We start from the raw sequence: 20,860 nt of genomic DNA on the forward strand, positions 1-20,860 counted from the left end.
TGTGAGCCTGGCCCCTGGAGAGCTGCCTGGACTGGGAGGGACACCCCTGGCAGGAGAAGACCGTCTTCAGGGAGAAGTGATCAGTGCCCCGCGCAGGCCCCCAGAGGGCCTTCGTCGGGGTCTGTGGTGGGAGGCAAACCTCCTCTCATCGGCTGGACTCCTGCATCCGCCTCGCATCTGTCTTGTCACATCTTGTTCTCTGCCTGGAAGTGAGAAGCCACTTGTAATTAATTGTGCTGTCTTTTAAATGGAACGATGTCATAGAATGTAATTTATTTCTCTTCTTGTTCTCCTTGAGTGCATCCTAGAACGACAAAGATTTTAAAAGGAGTCCCGAACTACCTGTCTCTTGAGGAATTCCTATGAGCTCCCAATTTCTTTACACTTCCATGTTTCCTGTTTTGCTTTAGGAAAAAAAAAAAATTAAGTGGATTTGACAATAAATGCAGCTATGGCAGGAATTACGTTTTCCTGAGCTCTGTCAGGTGATTTCTCTCTTTCGGTATTTTTGTTTTGTATACTGGTTCTCCTTACGGGGAGAATTACTTAAAAGTAACACAGTAATTAGTGTTTGGTGTAATATAATTCCAAATGTGTAATCTAATATAGAAGGACATTGGCTGCTTTTAGCTTCTTTATTATTGTCCAGATTGGTTTAGGGTAATGGGGTTAGAGATCTCTGATCTTCTGTAGCCAGAATGCATTAATCCAAGGATTGTGGACTGAAAACTGAATCTCCTTCCTGAACTTTAACACTGGCGTTTTTTGGTCTTTTAGTGTGTGTTCTGTACGTGATTCTGTTCATTAAAAATGGAAATGATATTGTTCTGCTCCTAGTAAATTCGCAAAATAAACTCGTTTTAAACAATGGGGACGATGCAGAAAAGCAGATGAAGTGAAACAGAACCACTGCTAGCATTTCAGTGTGCATCCCTCCACGTTTTTTCTGTGACTGTGTCACCTGCCCCCTCTCCACACACAACAACAGTTGGAGGCATTCTGCCTGCTGCTCTGCATTGTGCTTTTCCTTCTTAAACATCGAGATGCTTTTCCATGTCAGTAAATCAACACTATTTCGAGTGGCTGCTTGGTATTTCATTGTATGACTGCAGGGTAATTCCCGTAATTAATTGATGTCTGCTTAGGTAATTTGCAGCTTAAAAAGAAATTATGGAAATCTCCAGTGACTCTGTGAATCTTTCCACTCGTCTTAATTATTTCCTGAGGATAAACCAGAAGTGAGTTTTTTTTGCTTTTTCCTTATATCCATTTTTAGGTATAATACATATGTATATGTGGAATCATCTTTGCTTCCGTATCTAGCAGCTTCTGTGTTCCCTTTCATCTTTGCAGTTTTTCCATTTTTACACGATTTTATTTTTGTTCTGTCATTGTTTTCGGCAGTGTCTTGTCTACTTTTTTGCTGCTCTTAATGTGATATTTATTTTGGTAATGATTTTATTATCTCTGTCTCCAGCCGTGTTGATTTGGAGATTTTGAAAAGAGAGTCCCAGTTTTCTTTAATTTTGAGTCAAGAAAAGTATTCGTCTGAAATGTCTCCCCTCTCCCTTGGGCATTCCTTCTGCCTTTTCCCTATTGCATTTTTTCACCGTCTCTTCCCTCTTAGAGGCGTCTCTGCATGTTTCTCTGGGGCTTGCTCTGGCCTGGGCATCTCTGGAGGGGGCAGTTCCATCTGTCCGGCAGGGTGCCCAACGAAGTGCAGGGCCCCCAAGTCGCCTCTGTCCTGTACCCCTCTCCTCTGTCCAATTCGCTCTTCCTCCAGGTGACTTGGCCAGCATCTCCTAGTTTGATTGTAGATGGACCTTTTTTTTTTTTTTTTTTTTTTTTTGACCTTTTTTCTTATTTTCATTTTATTAACTTCACTGTGGATCAGAGGAGAGCAGCGTAAATGTGCCTTTCGCTTGCCTTCTTAAAAGAGGCTATTTTTGTCTTTTTAATAGTAAAATACATACGAAGTGTTAGTCGCTCAGTCATGTCCGACTCTTTATGACCCCATGGGCTGTAGCCTGCCAGGCTCCTCTGTCCCTGGGATTGTCCAGGCAAGAATACTGGAGTGGGTAACCATTCCCTTCTCCAGGGGACCTTCCCCACCCAGGGATGGAACCCGGTCTCCCACACTGCCGGCACATTCTTTACCATCTGAGCCACCAGGGACGCCTTCCTTTACTGGAAGTGTCACCTTAGTTCTGTTGAAGCCTGGGCTCCCTCTGCAGGACTGGTTCCTTCGAATGGGAGCTGGGACATCCACACTTGCCAGGGTAGGACCAGAGAGGACCCGGGAGGAAGTGCAGCTGTGTTTGTGTAATAGGTGGTTCATCTCGGGTAGAGTGCTTCGGGGATGACCTTACTAATGTCTGGCAGTAAACCATCTTGACGGAAGTCCTTTAAAGATCTGCCTTTAGGTCAAAGCTTTCTTTCACAGTGTTTGCTGAACAAGGTCTTGTGAGTCCTGAGTCATTCCAGTGGGTGGGCTGGGAAAGCAGGAACCCTGTGCTCGTGGGGCCTCTGATGCTCCTCTGGTTCTGTTCTGACTCGGCTCAGTCCCACTGGCCGCAGGTCTTTTATGGCAGGGATTTGCGGAGGTTGCCTCCCTGGTGCCCCTCTGGAGATTGCTGGAAAGAAGCTAGCTCTAGGGACCAACTGTGGGCAGGGTCTGGGGTCTGTGTGTTTGCAGCAGACCCTTTGGGAGCTGCATCTTGACTATTCCAGTGTGATATTTCCAGACCTCCCCATGGGAACTGGCTGGCATTCCCCCTCCCTTCCCCCACTTACCCGGGGAGGGGGCAGGGTCCTGTGTGGTACAAGATTTAGTGATGAATTGGGGCACTGCCTGGCTTGGCGGGGTCTGTGCCCCAGTCGCCATCAGGTGCCCAGCCTGCTGCCGTGGGTTAGGAACCCCAGGGCTTGGCCTCGCTGACAGCGTGTTGACGGTGGACCAGAATGTTCTGTGGGAGAGCAGAGAGCCGAGGACCCCTTGTGTGAAGAGCAGTGCGTGGGAGTTCAGGCCCGGGATTCGTGACGGCTATTTCTGTGCTCAGAGGCCTTTTTATTTTTTTTTTTTTGCTTCGTGCTTCCGGAGAGTTGAGGTTTCTAACCTGTGACCTCTGAATCAAAGCTGAATAGTTGTGCGCGCTTCAGTTAAATGTATGCATACTTGCCGGCGCACTCCAGCCCCGGAGCGGATTTGTTGCATTATTCATTTGATTTGCCCTTCAAGTGTTGAGTTCTCTTTTGGGGGGGATGCTCAGTGCTGGGGGCAGGGGGTGAAGGGGGAGCTTTGGAGGAGGGCGGCAGGGGCTGTCCTTTCTTACTCAGCCAGAGAGCAGCTCGGAGGCCAACTCCCCACCCCCACCCCCCACCCCTTTTCCCTGTGCTGGAGTTTTCTGACCCAGGGCGGCTTTGGTTAGGTGGCTTCCCCTGCACTCTGCCCGGAGGGTCTCAGACTTTGTTCTCTGTCCCATTACCTCCACAACAAACCTATTCTTCCCAGCCTATATGTTAATGCTCTGGAGGTTGAAAATTATGGGGTCTGAACTTCAGCTAAGCTGTTGCGGCTGGATACTGAGAGTTAATACTCAGACACGTGCATGGAGACAATACAGTGAAAGAGAGTCAGAAGGTAGGCTCTCTTGTCCACAGTCCCAGGGGTTTGCGTTGCGTCCCCTCAGTTTCATTGTGTGTTTTGTGCTCCAAGAGAGGAAGATTTGATACAGATGCTCTCCTCCTGGAGATCAGGAGCCAAGAGGACTGAGTGTTTGTTCGTAACTTAATCTGAAGTCAGTGGACCGTCTTGTCCATTGTTTCCTGGATCTGAGATGTCAGCTAAACGATGGTTTTCTGACAGACGGGTGTGAGGGATTACCGTTTTAGCGGTTGCGTTGAACCCGAATCTGCAAGGCTGGCTCCATTTTAATGACCATCAGTAAAACACAGGGCTGGGAGGAAGTTGGAACCAACCTTCAGGTAGAGTGTTTGTTTTTATTTTTTGACTTTGCAAAGCATGAGTGTATCGTATTTGTCAGTCCTTTGCCCTTTACCTAACATATAAGAGAGACTTGGCACGAATGGTCTTTATTCAGCTGTATTTACTCAAGTTTGCTTGCCTTCCAAAAAGTTGCTTATTTTGGTGCCCCCCCCCCGCCCCCCCCCCCTCCCCCCACAGAGCAGTTGACCACCTGATCGAAGGGCTGACTCATTAGAAAAGGCCTTGAGGCCGGAGGAGAAGGGGACGACAGAGCATGAGATGGCTGGATGGCATCACTGACTCAATGGACATGAGTTTGGTAAACTCCGGGAGTTGGTGATGGACATGGAGGCCTGGCGTGCTGCAGTCCATGGGGTCGCAAAGAGTTGGACACAACTGAGCGACTGAACTGAGCTGACAGAGCAGTCAGCACCCAGGCTGGTGGACTCTGGTGCCGTAACTCAGGAGCGTTACCAGTCCAGAAAGTGATGCAGGCCTGGCAAGGCCTTACGGTGTTCAAGCTGGGATCAGAAACGAGAAGCTGTTAATGGCCTGTGAGTAGAGGAAATTAAATCACTGAATCCTCCCCTCTTCAAAGACTGGGAAACCACAGTTTCTTCAGAGGTTCTTTCCCACAAGTATCAAGCAGGCACGTGGTGGGGCCTGGCTTTGAACCCGTTCATCTCAGAAGGCTACCCCCTGAACCACGACGCCCCCCACACACGAGGAAGCCTTGCGTTTCCTGTGTAAGCGGCAGGTGCTGGTGTTGCTGAAACCTGGGATTAAGTGGCACAGGCCACGTGAGTTCCAGGTAGTCTGCCGTGTAGCAGGCAGTCCGTGCTTACTCCCTGCTTGCAACAGTAATGGAACTAGTTCTAGAAAATAAAGTCCTGCATTTCAAAGATTGATGGTTTTTCCTTAATAATTACGGTCTAGCGAAATGCCAGACAGACAGATGGTGCAGAATGCAGGTGAGTCAGGGCTTTGCTCACAGCATTTAATTCCCCTGGTACGCTTATTACATTGGCTGCCTCTGAGTCAGAAGCAACAAATCTTTCACGACAGAATTTAAAGATTTATTTTAAAGTGCAGTTTTTCCCGAATTGTCACCATGTTTGAAATCTGATACTGAGATTGTTCCCTTTCTTCTCTTCCCACAGCCCCAAAGGTTTTTTTTTTTTTTTAATCCTATTGCTCTTCCAAAGATAAAAGGAAAACACTTTTTAAACTTTGAACAGGCACCGCACTTCATAGGTAGTTTGTCAAGGTCCTGTCACGTTTGGTCTTGAAGCTTCATGGACACGTTGGCCAGAGGCCTCTACAGACCATTCTGTTGGGCTGCTAGATTGGGTGGGGGAGTAGATGGAGTGTGAAGCTGAGGTTAATCTTGGAGCCGTGAAAGAGGGCGGAGCTATGTTTTATTTAAAAAAAAAAAAAAAAAAATTCATTCCCTGGACGTTGAGCACTCCCTCCGTGCCAGAAATCTGGCAGAGTGCTGGGGTAGGATGAGCCGGGTGGCGTCTCTGCCCTTCCCTGCAGTCACTGGGGAGGCAGGTTAGGAAGGATACGCCCTGTGTGGTTTTGCTTATAAACAGCCTTGTCGTCGTGGCATCTTCTATGTGTCATAAAATGCCCTCCTTCCAGGTGAACAACTCAGTGATTGAACAACTTTAGTAACTTTACCAAGTGGTAAAATCACCCCCGAGGGGTGTAGAACATTCTCCTTCCCCCAGTGTGGTCCCTCGTGCTGTTTCTCTCCATCAGTCTGCCTTTTCTGGGTGTTTCCTGTCCAGGGAGTCGTACAGCACGTGGTCCCTCGTCGCTGGCGGCTTTGACCTGTGTTTCCGAGGGTCATGACGTAGCACGTGTCCATCGTTAGCGCCCATTTCATGCTGAACAGTGTGTTGTTAAGAATCACCACGTTTCTCGGTCCATCACCAGCTGATGGACATAGAGCTGATTTCCAGTGTTTGCCTGATTCGGATGCTGCGTATCATACGTCCGCTTCGTAATTCTTTGAGTGGCTATATGTTTTCATTTCTCTCAGGAGTGGAATTGCTGGGTCCTAAGGTGGTTTTATGCTTAACGTTTTGAGAAATTGCCAAACTGCTTTCTGAAGCGGCTGCACCATTTCCTATTCCTCCAGCATATTGTGGGACATATTGTGGTTTTCATAGATTTATTACTGCTGCTTCCAGTATAGCATGGATATGGTACATCAGTATGGCAAAATGGAGAAAAGCAAGCCAATAACCCAGAAGTTGTGATACAGTGCTGACTCTTGGAGGCGTCTGAGTGTTAGAGCCAGCCTCACCCACCCATGAGAAAGGGGTGTGCCTCAGGTGACACAACTGGAGTGAACAGGTTGGAAGTGTTAGTCACGCGGTCATGTCAGCTCCTGCTGACCCCATGGACTATAGCCTGCCCAGCTCCTCTGTCCGTGGGATTTCCCAGGCAACAGTCGCGGAGTGGGTATCCATTCCCTTCTCCGGGGAACTTCCCAACCCAGGGATTGAACCCAGGTCTCCTGCATTGTTTGCCGTCTGAGCTACTAGGGAAGCTTCTGCTTTGTTTTGGTGGGGCAACTTTTTACGTAAGTTTTGGTTATTAACCCGTTTCTTTCGGTCATCCCCGTGAACCAGAGCCCTGGACTCTTATGTCTACTTATTTAGTTTTCCTTATGGTATCTTCCAAAATCCTGACAGATTTTGAGAGGGCAGGAAAAAGTGATCCCTTTACCATGGTTTTCTGGGTAATGAGGAAATGCTTTCACCTCCGTTTGGGTCTGATTAAGGAGTGAGCAAGAAAGAAAGGCTGCTGTGGGGGCCTGTGGGAGAGGTAATGAGCCCGGGAGGCTGAGCGGCAGGTGAGTCACTGTGGGGAACCCATGCGAGAGCAGTGGTTCCCACACACGGAGTGCTCCTGGGGCATGTGTGTGTCACACAAACATAGGCTGGGAAGAGGAGGAGAAAACGGTCCACAGAGACGGGAGATGATGAGACAGATAAGATGAGCTGACACCTCATCCCTGGAGCCGAAGGTCAGTGTAAGGTGGAGATAAGCCGCTGCCCAGGAAGGGGTCAGCAGAGTGATGGCCCAGGTGGAAACGCCCGTCTCTGCTGAAACCTGAAGTCCACGGTGATCCTCAGGGCGGAGGTTCTGGAAGCGGAGGGCACTTGCTGATTGCCTGTGGACCATGACACTGATGAGGGGTGACGGAGAGCAAGTAATCTGTCGTGATGGCGAAACCCGGGCGGCAGCTGGAGGCCAGGCGGGGTCCGCCGACTGTGACCTTGAGCTGAACCCGGAACTGAGCGGAACGAGAGGCGCCTAGTCCTTCCGCGTAGATCAGCTCTCATCTCCCCTCCCGTGCGGCCTTGAATGGAGGCACTCTTCTCCCCCGTTTACAGAAGAGGAAACTGAGGTCCGGGTCAGCTGGGTGACTTGCCCAGGGTCCCTCATCAGGTCTGGGAATCAGATGCAGGCGATTTTGCGTCTCCCCTCTCACTCCCTGGAGCTTCCCTGGTGGCTCAGGTGGTAAAGAATCCGCCTGCCATGCAGGAGACCCGGGTTCCATCCCCTGGTCAAGAAGATCCCCTGGAGAAGGGAATGGCAACCCTCTCCAGTATTCTTGCCTGGGAAATCGCATGGACAGAGGAGCCTGGCGGGCTGCAGTCCATGGGGTCTCCTACCTGGGAGGCAGCGCTGCCTGCCCGAAGCCCCCGTCTGCGCTGCTGTGTGCTACCTGCTGGGGAGGCCAAGCAGCCAGGGTGCCCAACTGGGTCTCTGCTCCGGGGAGAGCGCTCCCGCCTGTCTCCTCTCCGTTACCGCTGCAGCGGACACTCAGTGAGGGTCCCCTCCATGCGAGGCTGTGGGCTGTGTGACGTTAGCCCCTTCTCTGCAGGAGAGGGGACCAGTGGGTGCGTGGTCTGCTTGGAGCCCCCTGAGGTGGCAGTGTCGCTCTCGCCTGGACTGGTGTGTGCACCTTGTTATTTGAGCCCCGTGTGAGGACCAGCCTCCTCCACGCCTCTTACCTTGTATGAGTGAGCTGCCCTCTGCACTCAGGTTTCTCCGCTGTGTGAGGCTCGAGGTCCCTTCTTTGTGGGCTGGCAGCTGGGAGGCCCCCAGACGAGGCCTTGGCAGAACTGCTCGGCATGCACCTTCGCGAGAGGAGCTCCTGGGAACAGGAGCGACTGCTGGTCGTCAGGGTGTCTCGGTGTCAGGTCTGGTCAGTGTATTTTCAGCGGCTGGCTTGTTGTTTGTGTTTTGGTTTTAATAAAGTAGTTGCCAGGATTCATTTCTCAATGAGCTATATACATAATTTCATTTGGAACGCATGGCATATCTTTCATCAAGTGCTTGCCTAAACGAACCCAGCCTGAATTCAGTCTTTTCCGCGACACCTGGGCCTGCTCGCCACCTCAGAGAAACCCCAAGCCTTTGTCTTCCACCTGGGGAGCCTCTCACTGCAGAAAAGCGCACCCAGCATCCTCTGGGGGAGCTGGCTGGAGGGTGACAGGTTCCTGCGTGGGGACTCTGGGGTGCCGAGCTCGCCCTGAGGTTCGTGACCCGGGGCGAGTTGCAGCCCCAGGCCCCTGGCTCATCCTGCAGTCGGGCCTTGGGGTGCAGGGGCTGTGAAGGAGGTGACCCCGCCGAGCATCCAGCACAATGTCTGGGAGCGTTTGGCGCTGGGCAGGTGGTCGGCATGGTCGTACCCAGATTGTTCAGTCCGTCCTGAGAAAGAGCTTGGCCCTGAGTGAGTGATGGCGGAGGGCTTCTCCGGGCGGCTGCCAGCCTGGACCCCCATCCCGCATCCCAGAAGCGCGTCCTGCCTGAAACAAGTAACTTGAGTGTTTGCAATCACTTTTTTCCACTTCAGTTTTAATGCTTTTCTAAAAACTGCATTTTGTTCGGAAAGCCTCCTGAAATGTAGTGGTTAGATTAAACTGATGAGGCAAGTTTTCAGGAGTTTTTATTTGTTCTAATTAGCTTTAAAAATATTTATGGGAAGAATAATTTGTGTTTTTTTAAAAAGTAGGAATATGAAGTTAAGCCATACTTTAAGACCATAACTTTTCATCTCATCGGGGCCATGTGTTGTGCATGATTTGTTTTCTGTGTTTGGGCCGGTGTTTTCAGTTCAGTCACTAACTCGTGTCCGACTCTTTGCAACCCCATGGACTCCATCACCAACCGGAGCTTGCTCAAATTCATGTCCATGAGTCGGTGATTCCATCCAGTGTTTGCCAGGCCAGTGTTTTATAGTGATTTCTAAAATGTCTCCAAAGCTGAGTGCTGGTTTAAAACCGACCTCACTCGCCTTAGCTGTGCTTGCTGAGAGCCAGCGTCTGCCCTGCAAGGTAACAGCCGTCACCTGTGCTCTGCAAAAGGGTTTGCGGTGGGCCTCACTTTCCCTTCTGCACTTGGGTGGATTTGATCCTCTGCCTGCACCTGTGAGGTCAGTAAACACTCAGGCATTGTTTTTCCCATTTTATCCAGAAGTTAAGACCTTGCTCAAGGTTGCGCAGCAGTGTGTTACTGCAGGAGGGAAACCCAGGTCTTTTGAGTCTTAATTTTGTGCTCTTTCTGTTGCAATCTGCTGCCAGAGCTTGGAAGGCAGTTATCAGCGTGCTCGCCCTTTGGAGTCAGATGGCCCCGAGTTCCATTTCCGGGTCTATCACAGGTCCTGTGTCCTGGGGCAGATCCCGTAGCCACCATAAGGCAGAGATAACCTCTCCTTCCGGGGGCACATTTGGAAATGGGGGGGCGTGCAGAAATGGCAGCCATCTTTCTCAGGGTTCGTTCCACCCAGGCCAGGTCTGAGACTGAAGAGTTTCACGGCCTCTGACTGCACCTGCTTTGTGATCTGGGGAGCCAGGATTCCAGCTCGGTTATGACTGTCAGCATGTAGCGGCCTTATGCATTCAAACCTTCTGCAGATTGTTTTGCAAGATTTCTTAGATTCAAGTTTCTGCTCAGAAACAATTAACAGGATTCCTGTTACACAGACCAAAAGTATGTGTTTGTGTCCTCTTGACTAGCTGGTGGGGTGTCTGTGTGTCCCAAGGCCTCTGCCTTTTGCCTTTTTCTATGTGAACTTGGGCCTGCATTCCTTTTGCCACTTAAAATCCCTTCTGCTCATCTTGAGCCCCTTCTCCTGAGGCTGCTGATGCAGAGCGGACCCTTTTCTTTTCGAATTTATTTTTGGTTGTGCTGGTCTTCATTGCTGTCTGAGGGCTTTCTCTAGTTGCAGCGAGCAGGGGCTCCTCTCTAGATGTGGTGCACCGGCTTCTCATCGCAGTAGCTTATCGGCTCTTGGACTCTGTAGTTGTGGCACAAGGGCTTTAGTAGCCTCTCGGCATGTGGATTCTTCCTGGGGGCAGGGATCGAGCCTGTGTCCCAGCACTGGCAGGTGGATTCCTATCCACTGTACCACCAGGGAAGTCCTTTTCTCTATTTTAAGGGATCTAGTGGTCACCATTATTGGCAAGTTTAAAAGGGAGGTTTATGAAGGCTTGGAAGGTTCTCATAGGCACCATCTTTTGCTTATTTATAGCGCCCAGGAGAAGGAAATGGCAACCCACTCCAGTTTTCTTGCCTGGAGAATCCTGTGGATGGAGGAGCCTGGTGGGTTGTTGTCCATAGGGTCCCACAGAGTTGGACATGACTGAAGCGACTTAGCATGCATGCATGCATTGGACAAGGAAATGGCAACCCACTCTAGTATTCTTGCCTGGAGAATCCCAGGGACAGAGTGATGGGCTGCTGTCTGTGGGGTTGCACAGAGTCGGACACGACTGAAGCAACTTAGCAGAAGCATCCTTTCTTAGCCCTGAGAGCCTCATACTGGGGGTGGGGAGGTGTCATTGCCCGGGTGGCTCAGCGCCCTCCCTGGACCCTTGTGTTAGAACACCGCCCGGGCCACAGGGCCCTCTGGCCTCGCTGGCTAGTGCACCCCAGGGTGGCCTCTGTACTTGGGAGTTTCACAGCTGCTTCCTTCTCTCTTTCTGAGGATGTTCACTCAGGCCTCCTAGCATTCTCCTTGTCCCCTTCCTGAGGGAGGAAGGGGGATTTTAGCTGATTTTAGGATTGTGCCATGGAGGGCGTGCCGGTTTGTGAGTCTCGTGATCTGGGTTTTAATTCTGGTTCTGGTTCAAATAAGAGACTTCTAAGAAGCTGCTCAATCTTGACCAAGTGTTGTCAGAAAGAATAGCTCGGTGTTAAGTACACACAAAAGCAACCGTAACAGCCAAAGTGGTTTCTGTTTACTAAGGACTGTTCAAGCAGATACCATTCAAGGAGCTTTCATTAGGTTCTGATTTTATCCTCTCGGCATCCTAGGCAGTAAGGAGTGTTACCGTTGTACGTATGTGGAAGCAGGCGGGGTGTTTCCATGACTCGCTGGTGGTATGGTAGAGCTGAGACCTGAACTCGGGTTGCTTAGAATGCAGGTACCTGTGGCCACCTGGAAGCCTGGATTTCTGGCAGATGGTTTAAGCACTCAGAAGGACCGCATTGAATCTCTGTGTTTGGTAGCTTCTCTGGGGTGGGGGCGGGGGTGTATGTAGTGTCTTTTCTCCGCAGGTCTTGTCCAGCTGCTGCCCCCAAAGGATGCTTTGCAGAATCAGAGCCGAGCATCTGTTTAGTGTGCCCAGGACTTTGTAATGTTTTAGGCCATAGCTGCATGGTTTTCCTTGTCTCCTCCTCATTATGAGCTGAACTTTGGCTGGGTTTTTTTTTTTTGTTTTTTAAATTTTTATTGTGATGTGTTTTTTTAGATTGACTCATTTATTTTTTGCCTGTGGGGGTCTTCGTTGCTGCTCACGGGGTTTTTCCTCCTTGCGGCATGCGGGAGCTCCTCGCTTTTTCCTCATTGCGGCACGCGGGAGCTCCTCGACTTTTCCTCGTTGCGGCACGCGGGAGCGCCTCTGTTGCAGTTCGGAGGCTTCTCATTACGTGACTTCTCTTACTGCCCAGCACGGGCTCTAGGCCTGAGGGCTTCAGCAGTTGCCGCGTGCGGGCTCAGTTGCTCCAAGGCATGTAGGATCATCCTGGACCAACCGGGACCAACCTCCCCTGCATTGCAAGGTGGATTCTTAACCACTGGACCACCAGGAAAGCCCTTTTTTTTTTTTTTTTTTTAACGGGGGTTAGGTGTCACCTGCAGGTTCCCGTGCTGCTCACCTCTTTGATGGGTTAGGTTGGCAGGATTGCAAGATTACGTTCTTAAGTGGCAATTGTAGTCTCGAGGGGAAAAATACTCTAAAATGTCATGAATACCAGTGTCATGAAGCACGTGCCCTGGCCAAAAGGAGCCCTGGAGCCAGGCTCCAGGTTCGCATCAGCAGACAGGAACTTTTCAGCTGTAACAGTGGAGTCATAGCAGCCTCTTTGGGGGCACAAGGAACCAGGTGTAGAAAGGACCAAGAATTCTAGTAGAATCACCCACTCGGGATGAGGAAGCCCCAGTGTTACCCCTCAGTCATTCTGCCCCTGGAGAATTCTCTATCCACAGAGTCATGACTACAGCCTGTAACCCTGGGTGGCTCCTAGACAGTGTTGAGAAGTTAGGTGGTCGGAGGGTAAGTTAGGGGATCAGCAGGAAGTGGGAGTGGGAAGGGGCTGTGGGCTTCAGCTTCATGGTGAGTGCGTGACTTCAGCTTTGAGGTGGTGTGCTGTCCCCTCTGCTTGAAGCAGTGAAGGAAAAACCATGAGCTGCGAGGAAGCCGAGCTCTGCCAGCAGGGTGTGCAGGGGGGTCTGGGGAGTGTAGCCGCTGTGGGTGAGCCTGGTGTGGTCGGGGGACCGCATGCAGAGACAGTTTTGGTCGGTGGGCGTAAGACAGGAATTGCGGTGCAGGGGTTTCCAGCTTTGTGAATAACAGATGGTAACATTGCTAATAAGGGGACCCATGGGGAAACCGACGTGGGAAGATGAGGTCATGGGAAACGGCCGGCCTGTAGCGCCCGCCTGGGTGCTGTGGGGAGGTGGGGAGAGCGGGGTTCTGAGGCCAAGTTGGGCTCCAGGAGGAGAGTTCTGTCCTTCACTCTGGATGCTTACCAAGTTCAGAAGAAGGAAGGGGCCCGCCTAGTCCAGACGCGGCCGAACCCCGCTGCCCTCTCGTCTGTTGCTTTGGGGCTGGTGATGTGATAAGGTGCAGGTATTAGAGCACAGCAAACCTGTTCCTTTTTCTTTTCCTGGATTTTGGCTTCAGCCCAGAGTGGTGCCGTGTGCACAATTGTACAAGTAGTACGTCTGAAGCTGAGGGCCTTTGAAGGTTGATTAGTGATGCCAGATGCAGTTTTTCATTGCCAGAAGTGATCAAAAGAACACAGTAATAGCTGTTCAGGTTTAAAAATATAAAATACTTAAGTCATCGCGGAAGTATTTTAATGAGTTCTCTCGATGGATCATGAAATGGGCTGAATGACCATAGAGGCCAGAGTTCCAGCTGGGTGCTCCAGTGGGGGGTGGGGAGCAGGCATTGCACCCCGGGGTTTCTTTTCTCAGGGGGATCAGAATCCTTCCTCAAGGTTCAGGGACCGGACCCCTCCCTGTGCCGCCTGCGCTCATTCCTGTTGACGTCCAGCTTCCGGGAGATCCCAGGCTTTGGGGTAGCCGGTAGCCTGGCACTTTCATGTCATAGTTATTGAGAAACATCTGCTGAACTGGTGATCCCAGATCGCCTGGGCACGTTCCCTTGGTTTTGGCTCTTCCATGATCTTGAGCCAGGCTTTCCTGAGCTCAATGGGGAAGGGACATTGGGAGCCTTTGCAGAGCCCAGACTTGTGCCTGGACCCCCTACCCGGGGGAGCTGCAGCGTCTCCATATTTTGGTCGGTTTCAAGGATCCTGACCTTAGGGCATGTAATGAATGCCCTGATTTTTTCTAAATTTTGAAGTTAAGACAAAGTGTGAGTGGGTAGAAAGGCTTAGAATTTCACTGACCAAAGTTTGCAGAGACAGATGGCTTGGAGTTGCTGTGGTGAGGAGGGTGATGGAAAAGACTGAAGCCATAAGAATTAGGATAAGCTAGTGTCATCTGTTGAAAGTTTTCACTTAACCTCCAGGCTCCCCCAGATAGGATCTTGGGCTGTTTCCTGACCCAGGTGGGGAAGGTTTTGAGGGATGTGGAGAGGTGCGAGCAGAGGAGACATCAGTAAGGGAGTGCCGTCTCTTAGACACATCTCTTGGTTGGTGGGTACCAGATCCCCACTCTTAGGTGCATGTAATCTGGAGAGGTGCTCCTTTTTCTGTTATTTTTCTCTCCAGTCCTTCCCTCAGGGGGGAAACACAAACCCAGGGGCCAGTTAGTTCGGTGGGATCACATAGGTTCAGTTCAGTTCAGTTGCTCAGTCGTGTCTGACTCTTCACGACCCCATGAATCGCAGCACACCAGGCCTCCCTGTCCATCACCAACTCCCGGAGTTCACTAAGACTCATGTTCATTGAGTCAGTGATGCCATCCAGCCATCTCATCCTCTGTCGTCCCCTTCTCCTCCTGCCCCCAATCCCTCCCAGCATCAGAGTCTTTTCCAGTGAGTCAACTCTTCGCATGAGGTGGCCAAAGTACTGGAGTTTCAGCTTCAGCATCATTCTTTCCAAAGAAATCCCAGGGCTGATCACCTTCAGAATAGACTGGTTGGATCTCCTTGCAGTCCAAGGGACTCTCAAGAGTCTTCTCCAACACCACAGTTCAAAAGCATCAATTCTTCGGCGCTCAGTCTTCTTCACAGTCCAACTCTCACATCCATACATGACCACAGGAAAAACCATAGCCTTGACTAGACAGACCTTAGTGAATTTGTGAGACTCACACCCCCTCGGCCATGGAGTAATGATCTCCTGGCTCAGCTGCAGGACTGGGAAAGTTCCACTGGGCATCGAAGTGATGTTCTTGAGTGACTGGTCTGGAATCTGGAATCTGTGCAGGCAACACCCACCCCCCACCCCGCCCCCGGTCTCTGCCCAAGTTCCCCAGCTCATTGCCCTAGGAGAGGGGAAGGATGGGGAAGGGTCCTGGCTTTCCCTGCTCAGAGAAGACCAAGCCTTTGTGTGTCCTGACTCCTGCTCAGGAGCTGGTTGCCTTTCAGGCACGTGGGGGACGGCTGGGGTGAAGGGCAGGCCTTTCAAACCTCGGATGATGACCAGTGCTTGGTTCAGCTTAGACCTCTCTGAAAAGAGAATTATCGAGATGGTCGGCAGGATGATACCCCTCCTTCCCAGGAGATCTTCTGTCTTCGGAGAGCGGATTCTGGCCGCAGAATCTTGACGTTCCTTTGTGCACTAGGTCATCTCTGGCTTTGATTTCCTGACCGCACTGCACGGGCTGCAGCGCTTGGTGACAGTCTTGTGCAAGAACTGCCGAAGGGCGGGGACCCTTGTTTGTTCAGGGCTCTGCCGTCATCATCTTGACAGATGGCTCCCTTCTTTTTAAAAATATATTTATTTTTTGGTTGCACTGGGTCTTCGTTGCTTCACTCAGGCTTTCTCTAGTTGTGGCAAGAGGCAGGGGCTGCTCTTTCTTTGCTGTGCACCGGCTTCTCGGTTGCAGTGGCTTCTCTCGTTGCAAAGCACAGGCTCCAAGCTCACGGGCTTCAGTGGTTGTGGTGTGGTGGCTCCAGGGGTATCAAGCTCAGGCTCAGTAGTTGTGGCCCACAGGCTTAGTTGCTCTGGGGCAGGTGGGAGCCTTCCAGGCCAGAGATGGGGCCGTGTCCCCTGGATTAGCAGGTGGGTTCCCACCTACTGCACCACCAGGGGAGTCTGTGGCTCCCTTCTTGCCAGGGGTGGATTTCAGTTCGGTTTACAGCTGGTGGCCCAATGGCAGAGGGTGGAATGCTGCACCATACTTGAGCAGGAGCGAGGCAGAAGACCTCCATTGACTTCATGGGTGCAGATGCTTGGGAAAGGGCCTCAGGGAGGAGGGTCAAGGGAGTAGTGAAAACTTCTGTTTTTTCCTAAGTGGTTTTAAACCCAGCACAATGGAAAGGGGCAGTTTATTGAAATGACACACTCTTCGCCCGAGTACAGAAAGTCTGTCTGTCTGGACCCTGTCCTCAGGAATGGACACTTTTGTCTGGCAGTGGTCAGTGATCTCTGTTGATTTCTGTTATCAGTAGGGTGACATATCACCCCAGAACTTTGTGCCTGAAACAAATAGTGATTTAGTGTTTCTCCCGATTCCTCAGGTTGACCTGGGGCTTTTCCTCAGGGCTCGCTCACTGCCTGTGGTTGGCGGGAGAGCTGCTGGCCTGGCCCGGATGGGGCAGCGAGGACACTGGGCGTCCTTTCCTGGGATCCGGTTAAATATTTAGGCCAAGGCAGCAGCAGTTAAGTGCAGATGCATGGCACTGTGTTTGTTGGACACGGCCTTCTCAGAAACAAGCTAGGGTGTATGTCTTTTTCTCTGTTAGATGATGTTGCTGGTTAACCTATGTTTCACTATATACCTACCTAAGAAAGTTGGGGGCGGGGCGTGTAGGGAGAAAAGTAGAATTTTTGCTTAGACATGAGTGATTTATCAATAAATCCATATATCATGTTCAGATAAGTGGTTTGATACTTGTTTATACAAAAGCTGGAGCCTTCCTCACTTTCTGTAATAGAGCTGGGTCACTGTTCCTGTTTGCACATTTGCTGTGTTTGATAGTGTAACTTGCACACGCAGGTGAGATTGAGAAATGTTTGTGTCCTGAGCGTGAAGACCCATGATTACCACCAGCCTGATCCTTAAGTGAGGAAAACGAATCTGACCTTGAAAGACCGTGGTCTAGCGGTTGTCAGTACCCCTGTGAGTTACTGAAGTTTCCTTTTTCCTTCTCTCCTGCAGAACCTAAAAGCAGATCCAGAAGAACTTTTTACCAAACTGGAGAAAATCGGGAAGGGCTCCTTCGGCGAGGTGTTCAAAGGCATTGACAATCGGACTCAGAAAGTAGTCGCCATAAAAATCATTGACCTGGAGGAGGCAGAAGATGAGATCGAGGATATTCAGCAGGAAATCACAGTGCTGAGTCAGTGCGACAGTCCCTATGTAACCAAATATTACGGATCCTACCTGAAGGTAAGGCTCAAAAGAGGCGAACACGCGTTTCCATTGGGCCGAGCCTGACTGAGATGTGAGCCGTGGTTGGGAGGGACTTCAGTAAAGAGCACAGCAGCCTCTCAGGAAGAAGTGTCCCGGCCTTTGCAGTTGAAAGGACCTGGCTCCGATGGTGCTCTCATCTTAAATGTCACTGACGGAAATGTATTTTCAGTAGAAAGTGTTTGATGTTGAAATTCTCTTTCAAACAAGCGTAAGCTCTGAGTAAGACCTTGTCATCAAAAGTGCATTCTTTTTAAAGCTGTTACAATGACAGCCACTCATCAATTAATTTTAGCATGGTTTGTGATGAAGACTCAGGCCAACCTAAGAATATGAGTCTTTTGATATTTTCATATCAAATGTGTTTTAATTTAGTGTCTTTTTTTTTAACTGCTGAGAACTGAGAATGTTGATTAGTGAGCTATTTTATCTCTGTTTGACTTCGAAGAATTCTCAGTTAGTAAATAATTAAAGTGGTGGTTACAGTATAATACTACAAATAGTCCTCAACCTTCACGCAGTTCTTCAGGTGGGGAAGAATTCTGTTAAAGACGGTTTCCCAGTCCTGTGTGAAAAGTTTGAGATTGTTCCTCATGTTTCAGGTTCCTTGACATATATCTGTCTTACTGGTTTCAAAAATCTTAAAAGAGTTGGTGAAAAGCTTTCTGAAATAATTCTTGTGGAAACTAGAACTTGGCAGATAGAAAGAACTTCCTGAGGGGTGGGCAGCAGTGCGCCCGGGTAATGCAAGGCCAGGCCTTATCCTGCCCCGGGTCTGTCCTCTCGGGTTGCCGTGTTGTAGCCATCAGCCTGCTCTGACCTCAGAGGCCTGGTGCAGGCTTCGATTTTGTGGAAATGCAGTAATAAGGTATAAGTGGGAGGATGGGACATTGGTGAGCTGTTGATTCACTGAAATGCATATTTAAAGGAAATAAATATTGGATGGTAATGCTATCTTTTTTTCATTGCCTAAAGAGTGGCAGTATGTCATAGGTCAAGTGCAGCAGTTTGAAATGGGAAGAATAAGTTTCGGAGTCAGTTGTCCTGGACTTTGTGTTTAAATTTCCCTGCTTCCTCATTTGTAAAATGGAAAATCATGGTATACACCTCATTGTGGCAAAGAGTAAATAGAATTGAGTATATGAAAGTACTGGCGTGTCGTGGGTACTTATTGAGTGTTAATTTCCTTTCTTAATTGGCTGGGTTTATTTCCATTTATCTCAAATTACCTCTCAGTGGAGGATGTATCCACTGAGGTTGGAAGTAAGAAGGAGGGGGGTGGCAATGACAGTTGCCGTGGGGGAGCATCCAGCTTGGGTCTCGATGGGGCAAAGGGGAAGCGCTGTAAAGAAGCTCCATCATTTTCATGGTACGAGAGATGGGCACACGTGACTTCCACACGGGAAGGCAAAGGTCGTCTTGATGTTAAATTTCTGTTGAGAGGAAAAAACTTAACGGCTAAAGAGACTCATCTTGAGCTCTGTCTGCTGATTATCACTTATCCTTTGAGAAATGACTTCAACATAGTTTCGTAGTAAATCCAGAGTTGGGTTTCACGTGGTATGCAGGCATTGTAATTTTAACATGAATTACGGTCGCTTTGGCAAAGGAAGTATGGAAGAACCTCACGAATTTTTGCTGATGAATATACCAGCTAATATCTCACTATGGAAGTGCAGGAGCAGTGGTTCAGAGGTGTCCTCTTCAGCCTCGGCTCCTCAGCAGAATTTTTACCGCGTACCGAGTAGATTGCTTTATTGTGGCCAAACGTGGCATCGTCTTGACCGTGCGTGTCTACAGAGAGAGTCCATCTGCATGTCTTGTCTCGCCTGAGCCGCTAATCCCAAGTCAGTCTAACCTCATTCCAGAGTCGGCCAGTGAGTGAGTTAACCTCATGTCAGCTGCTCCTGGAATGAACTTAGGTTTTTAATGGCTGAATATGATAGAAGTTTATTTCCTGCTCACGCATAGCCTGACCCATGGCTGGTTTTCCTCCAGTTACTAGGAACCCAGGTTCCTGCTCTCATGTCGCTTCTCTCATGTTCCTCCCTAAGTCAGCTCGGGGGTGAAAATGGAGGCTCCTGTGGGGAGTTCTCATGCACCCAGGCCGGGACCCAGGGTACCTTGTTTCTGCCCACACGCCCTGGCCAGTCTCCTGACCCGGGAGAGCCTGGAAAGGGCCATCTAGTCGAGGGCTGCAGAGCAGACCGGCTTAGTGCTGACCAGGCAGTCCTTTCCAAGGCCATCTGCTCTCAGAGGGAAGCGGAAAAACCCCAGGGGTGACTTTCTCCACTGGCTCTGCTCAGGCAGGATGAAGAGCGGTAATAATTCTGTCTGTGGTGCTTCATGTATTTCACCAGGCAGATTGTCCTGCAGAGAATGTAACTGCCTCAAAAATGCCAGGAATAATATCACTGTTGTGAAAAGTCACCCTTCATTTCTTAAACCTTTCTGTCACATTTGATGAAAACCTATGAACTGCTCTTGTTAAAACAGTGTTAACTACTGTAACTTGAGCAGGATGAGAATCCAGACCCCTTGTTCGGCCCACTCTTTTGTGAGAGAGTCACACAAAATTCCTTGGCCCAGAGGAAGACCCTCAGTCATGAGCCAGAGGCTGTTTTCTTACCATCTCCGCTCTGTAGGATTGGGTAGTTTGATTAGTATGGTCCATACTGCCAGGGGCTTCCCTGGTGGCTCAGATGGTAAAGTGTCTGCATGCAATGCAGGAGACCCAGGTTCAATCCCTGGGTTGGGAAGATCCCTGGAGAAAGAAATGGCAACCTACTCCAAGACTCTTGGCTGGAAAATCCCATGGGTGGAGGAGCCTGGCAGGCTACAGTCCATGGGGTCACAGAGTCGGACACAACTGAGTGACTTCACTTTCACTTCCCGTACTGTCAAGTAGCTTCCCCCGTGGCTCAAGACAGTAAAGAAATGCCTGCAATTCAGGAGACCCTGGTTCCATTCCTGGGTGGGGAAGATCCCCTGGAGGAGGAAATAGCAGTCCACTCCAGTATTCTTGCCTGGGGAATCCCATGGACAGAGAGCTTGGTGGGCTACAGTCCATGGGGTTGCAAGAGTTGGACACGACTTAGCAACTAAACCACAACCACCATACTGTCTAGTAAGATACACTTTAAATTGACATGTAAGAGGAATGAATCTTTGACACAAAGTTGAAAATTATTGTGCTTCATGTGGCTGTTCCTGCCTTGTTAAACTCCCCATAGCTTTCAGAGATAGTGTTTTTAGTCCTTTAAGTGGTGACGGGGAGAGGACCTCAGGGTTTCACCTTGTGTTAAGGGACTCTGACTCACTGGAAAAGACCCTGATGCTGGGAAATATTGAAGGCAGGTTGGATGGCATCGCCGACTCAATGGACATGAGTTTGGGCAAGGTCTGGGAGTTGGTGATGGACAGGGAAGCCTGGCGTGCTCAGTCCATGGGGTTGCAAAGAGTCAGACATGACTGAGCCACCGAACTGAAAAGGGACTTTCACACAGCGAGACTGAGTAAAGAGGAAGAGAGCGGAGACTGGTTTCTCTCTTGCTGGATTTGCATTAGAAGGTCTCATAATTATGCTTTTGTTTCAGTGCTGTACTTAAGGAGAAATTAAAAAACAATAGGTGAGTGATCTAAATATATTGAAAGTTGCTGAAGGTCAGCAGAGTGGAGCGAATTTTGACTGGGTAGCTAAAATCAAATTACAGAGTTGCTAGTAGCCTGTCTCCCCTCCCCCACTCACCGCCTCCCCACCTCCAGAGTAAAAACAAAAACACCACCACCAATTTAGG

General features: G+C 49.9%; 1 protein-coding gene across 1 annotated transcript in view; it reads left to right on the forward strand.

Annotated features, from left to right (window-relative positions):
• STK24 (serine/threonine kinase 24) overlaps positions 1–20,860 on the forward strand; it is a 91,689-nt gene that overhangs the window by 23,340 nt on the left and 47,489 nt on the right. Inside the window, exon 2 of the mRNA XM_070380804.1 lies at positions 16,812–17,042. Within this exon, the coding sequence (XP_070236905.1) occupies positions 16,812–17,042 (231 nt within the window). The remainder of the gene's footprint in view (positions 1–16,811; positions 17,043–20,860) is intronic.

This window comes from Bos mutus, chromosome 12 (assembly GCF_027580195.1).
Source record: "Bos mutus isolate GX-2022 chromosome 12, NWIPB_WYAK_1.1, whole genome shotgun sequence".
Lineage (NCBI taxonomy): Eukaryota > Metazoa > Chordata > Mammalia > Artiodactyla > Bovidae > Bos > Bos mutus.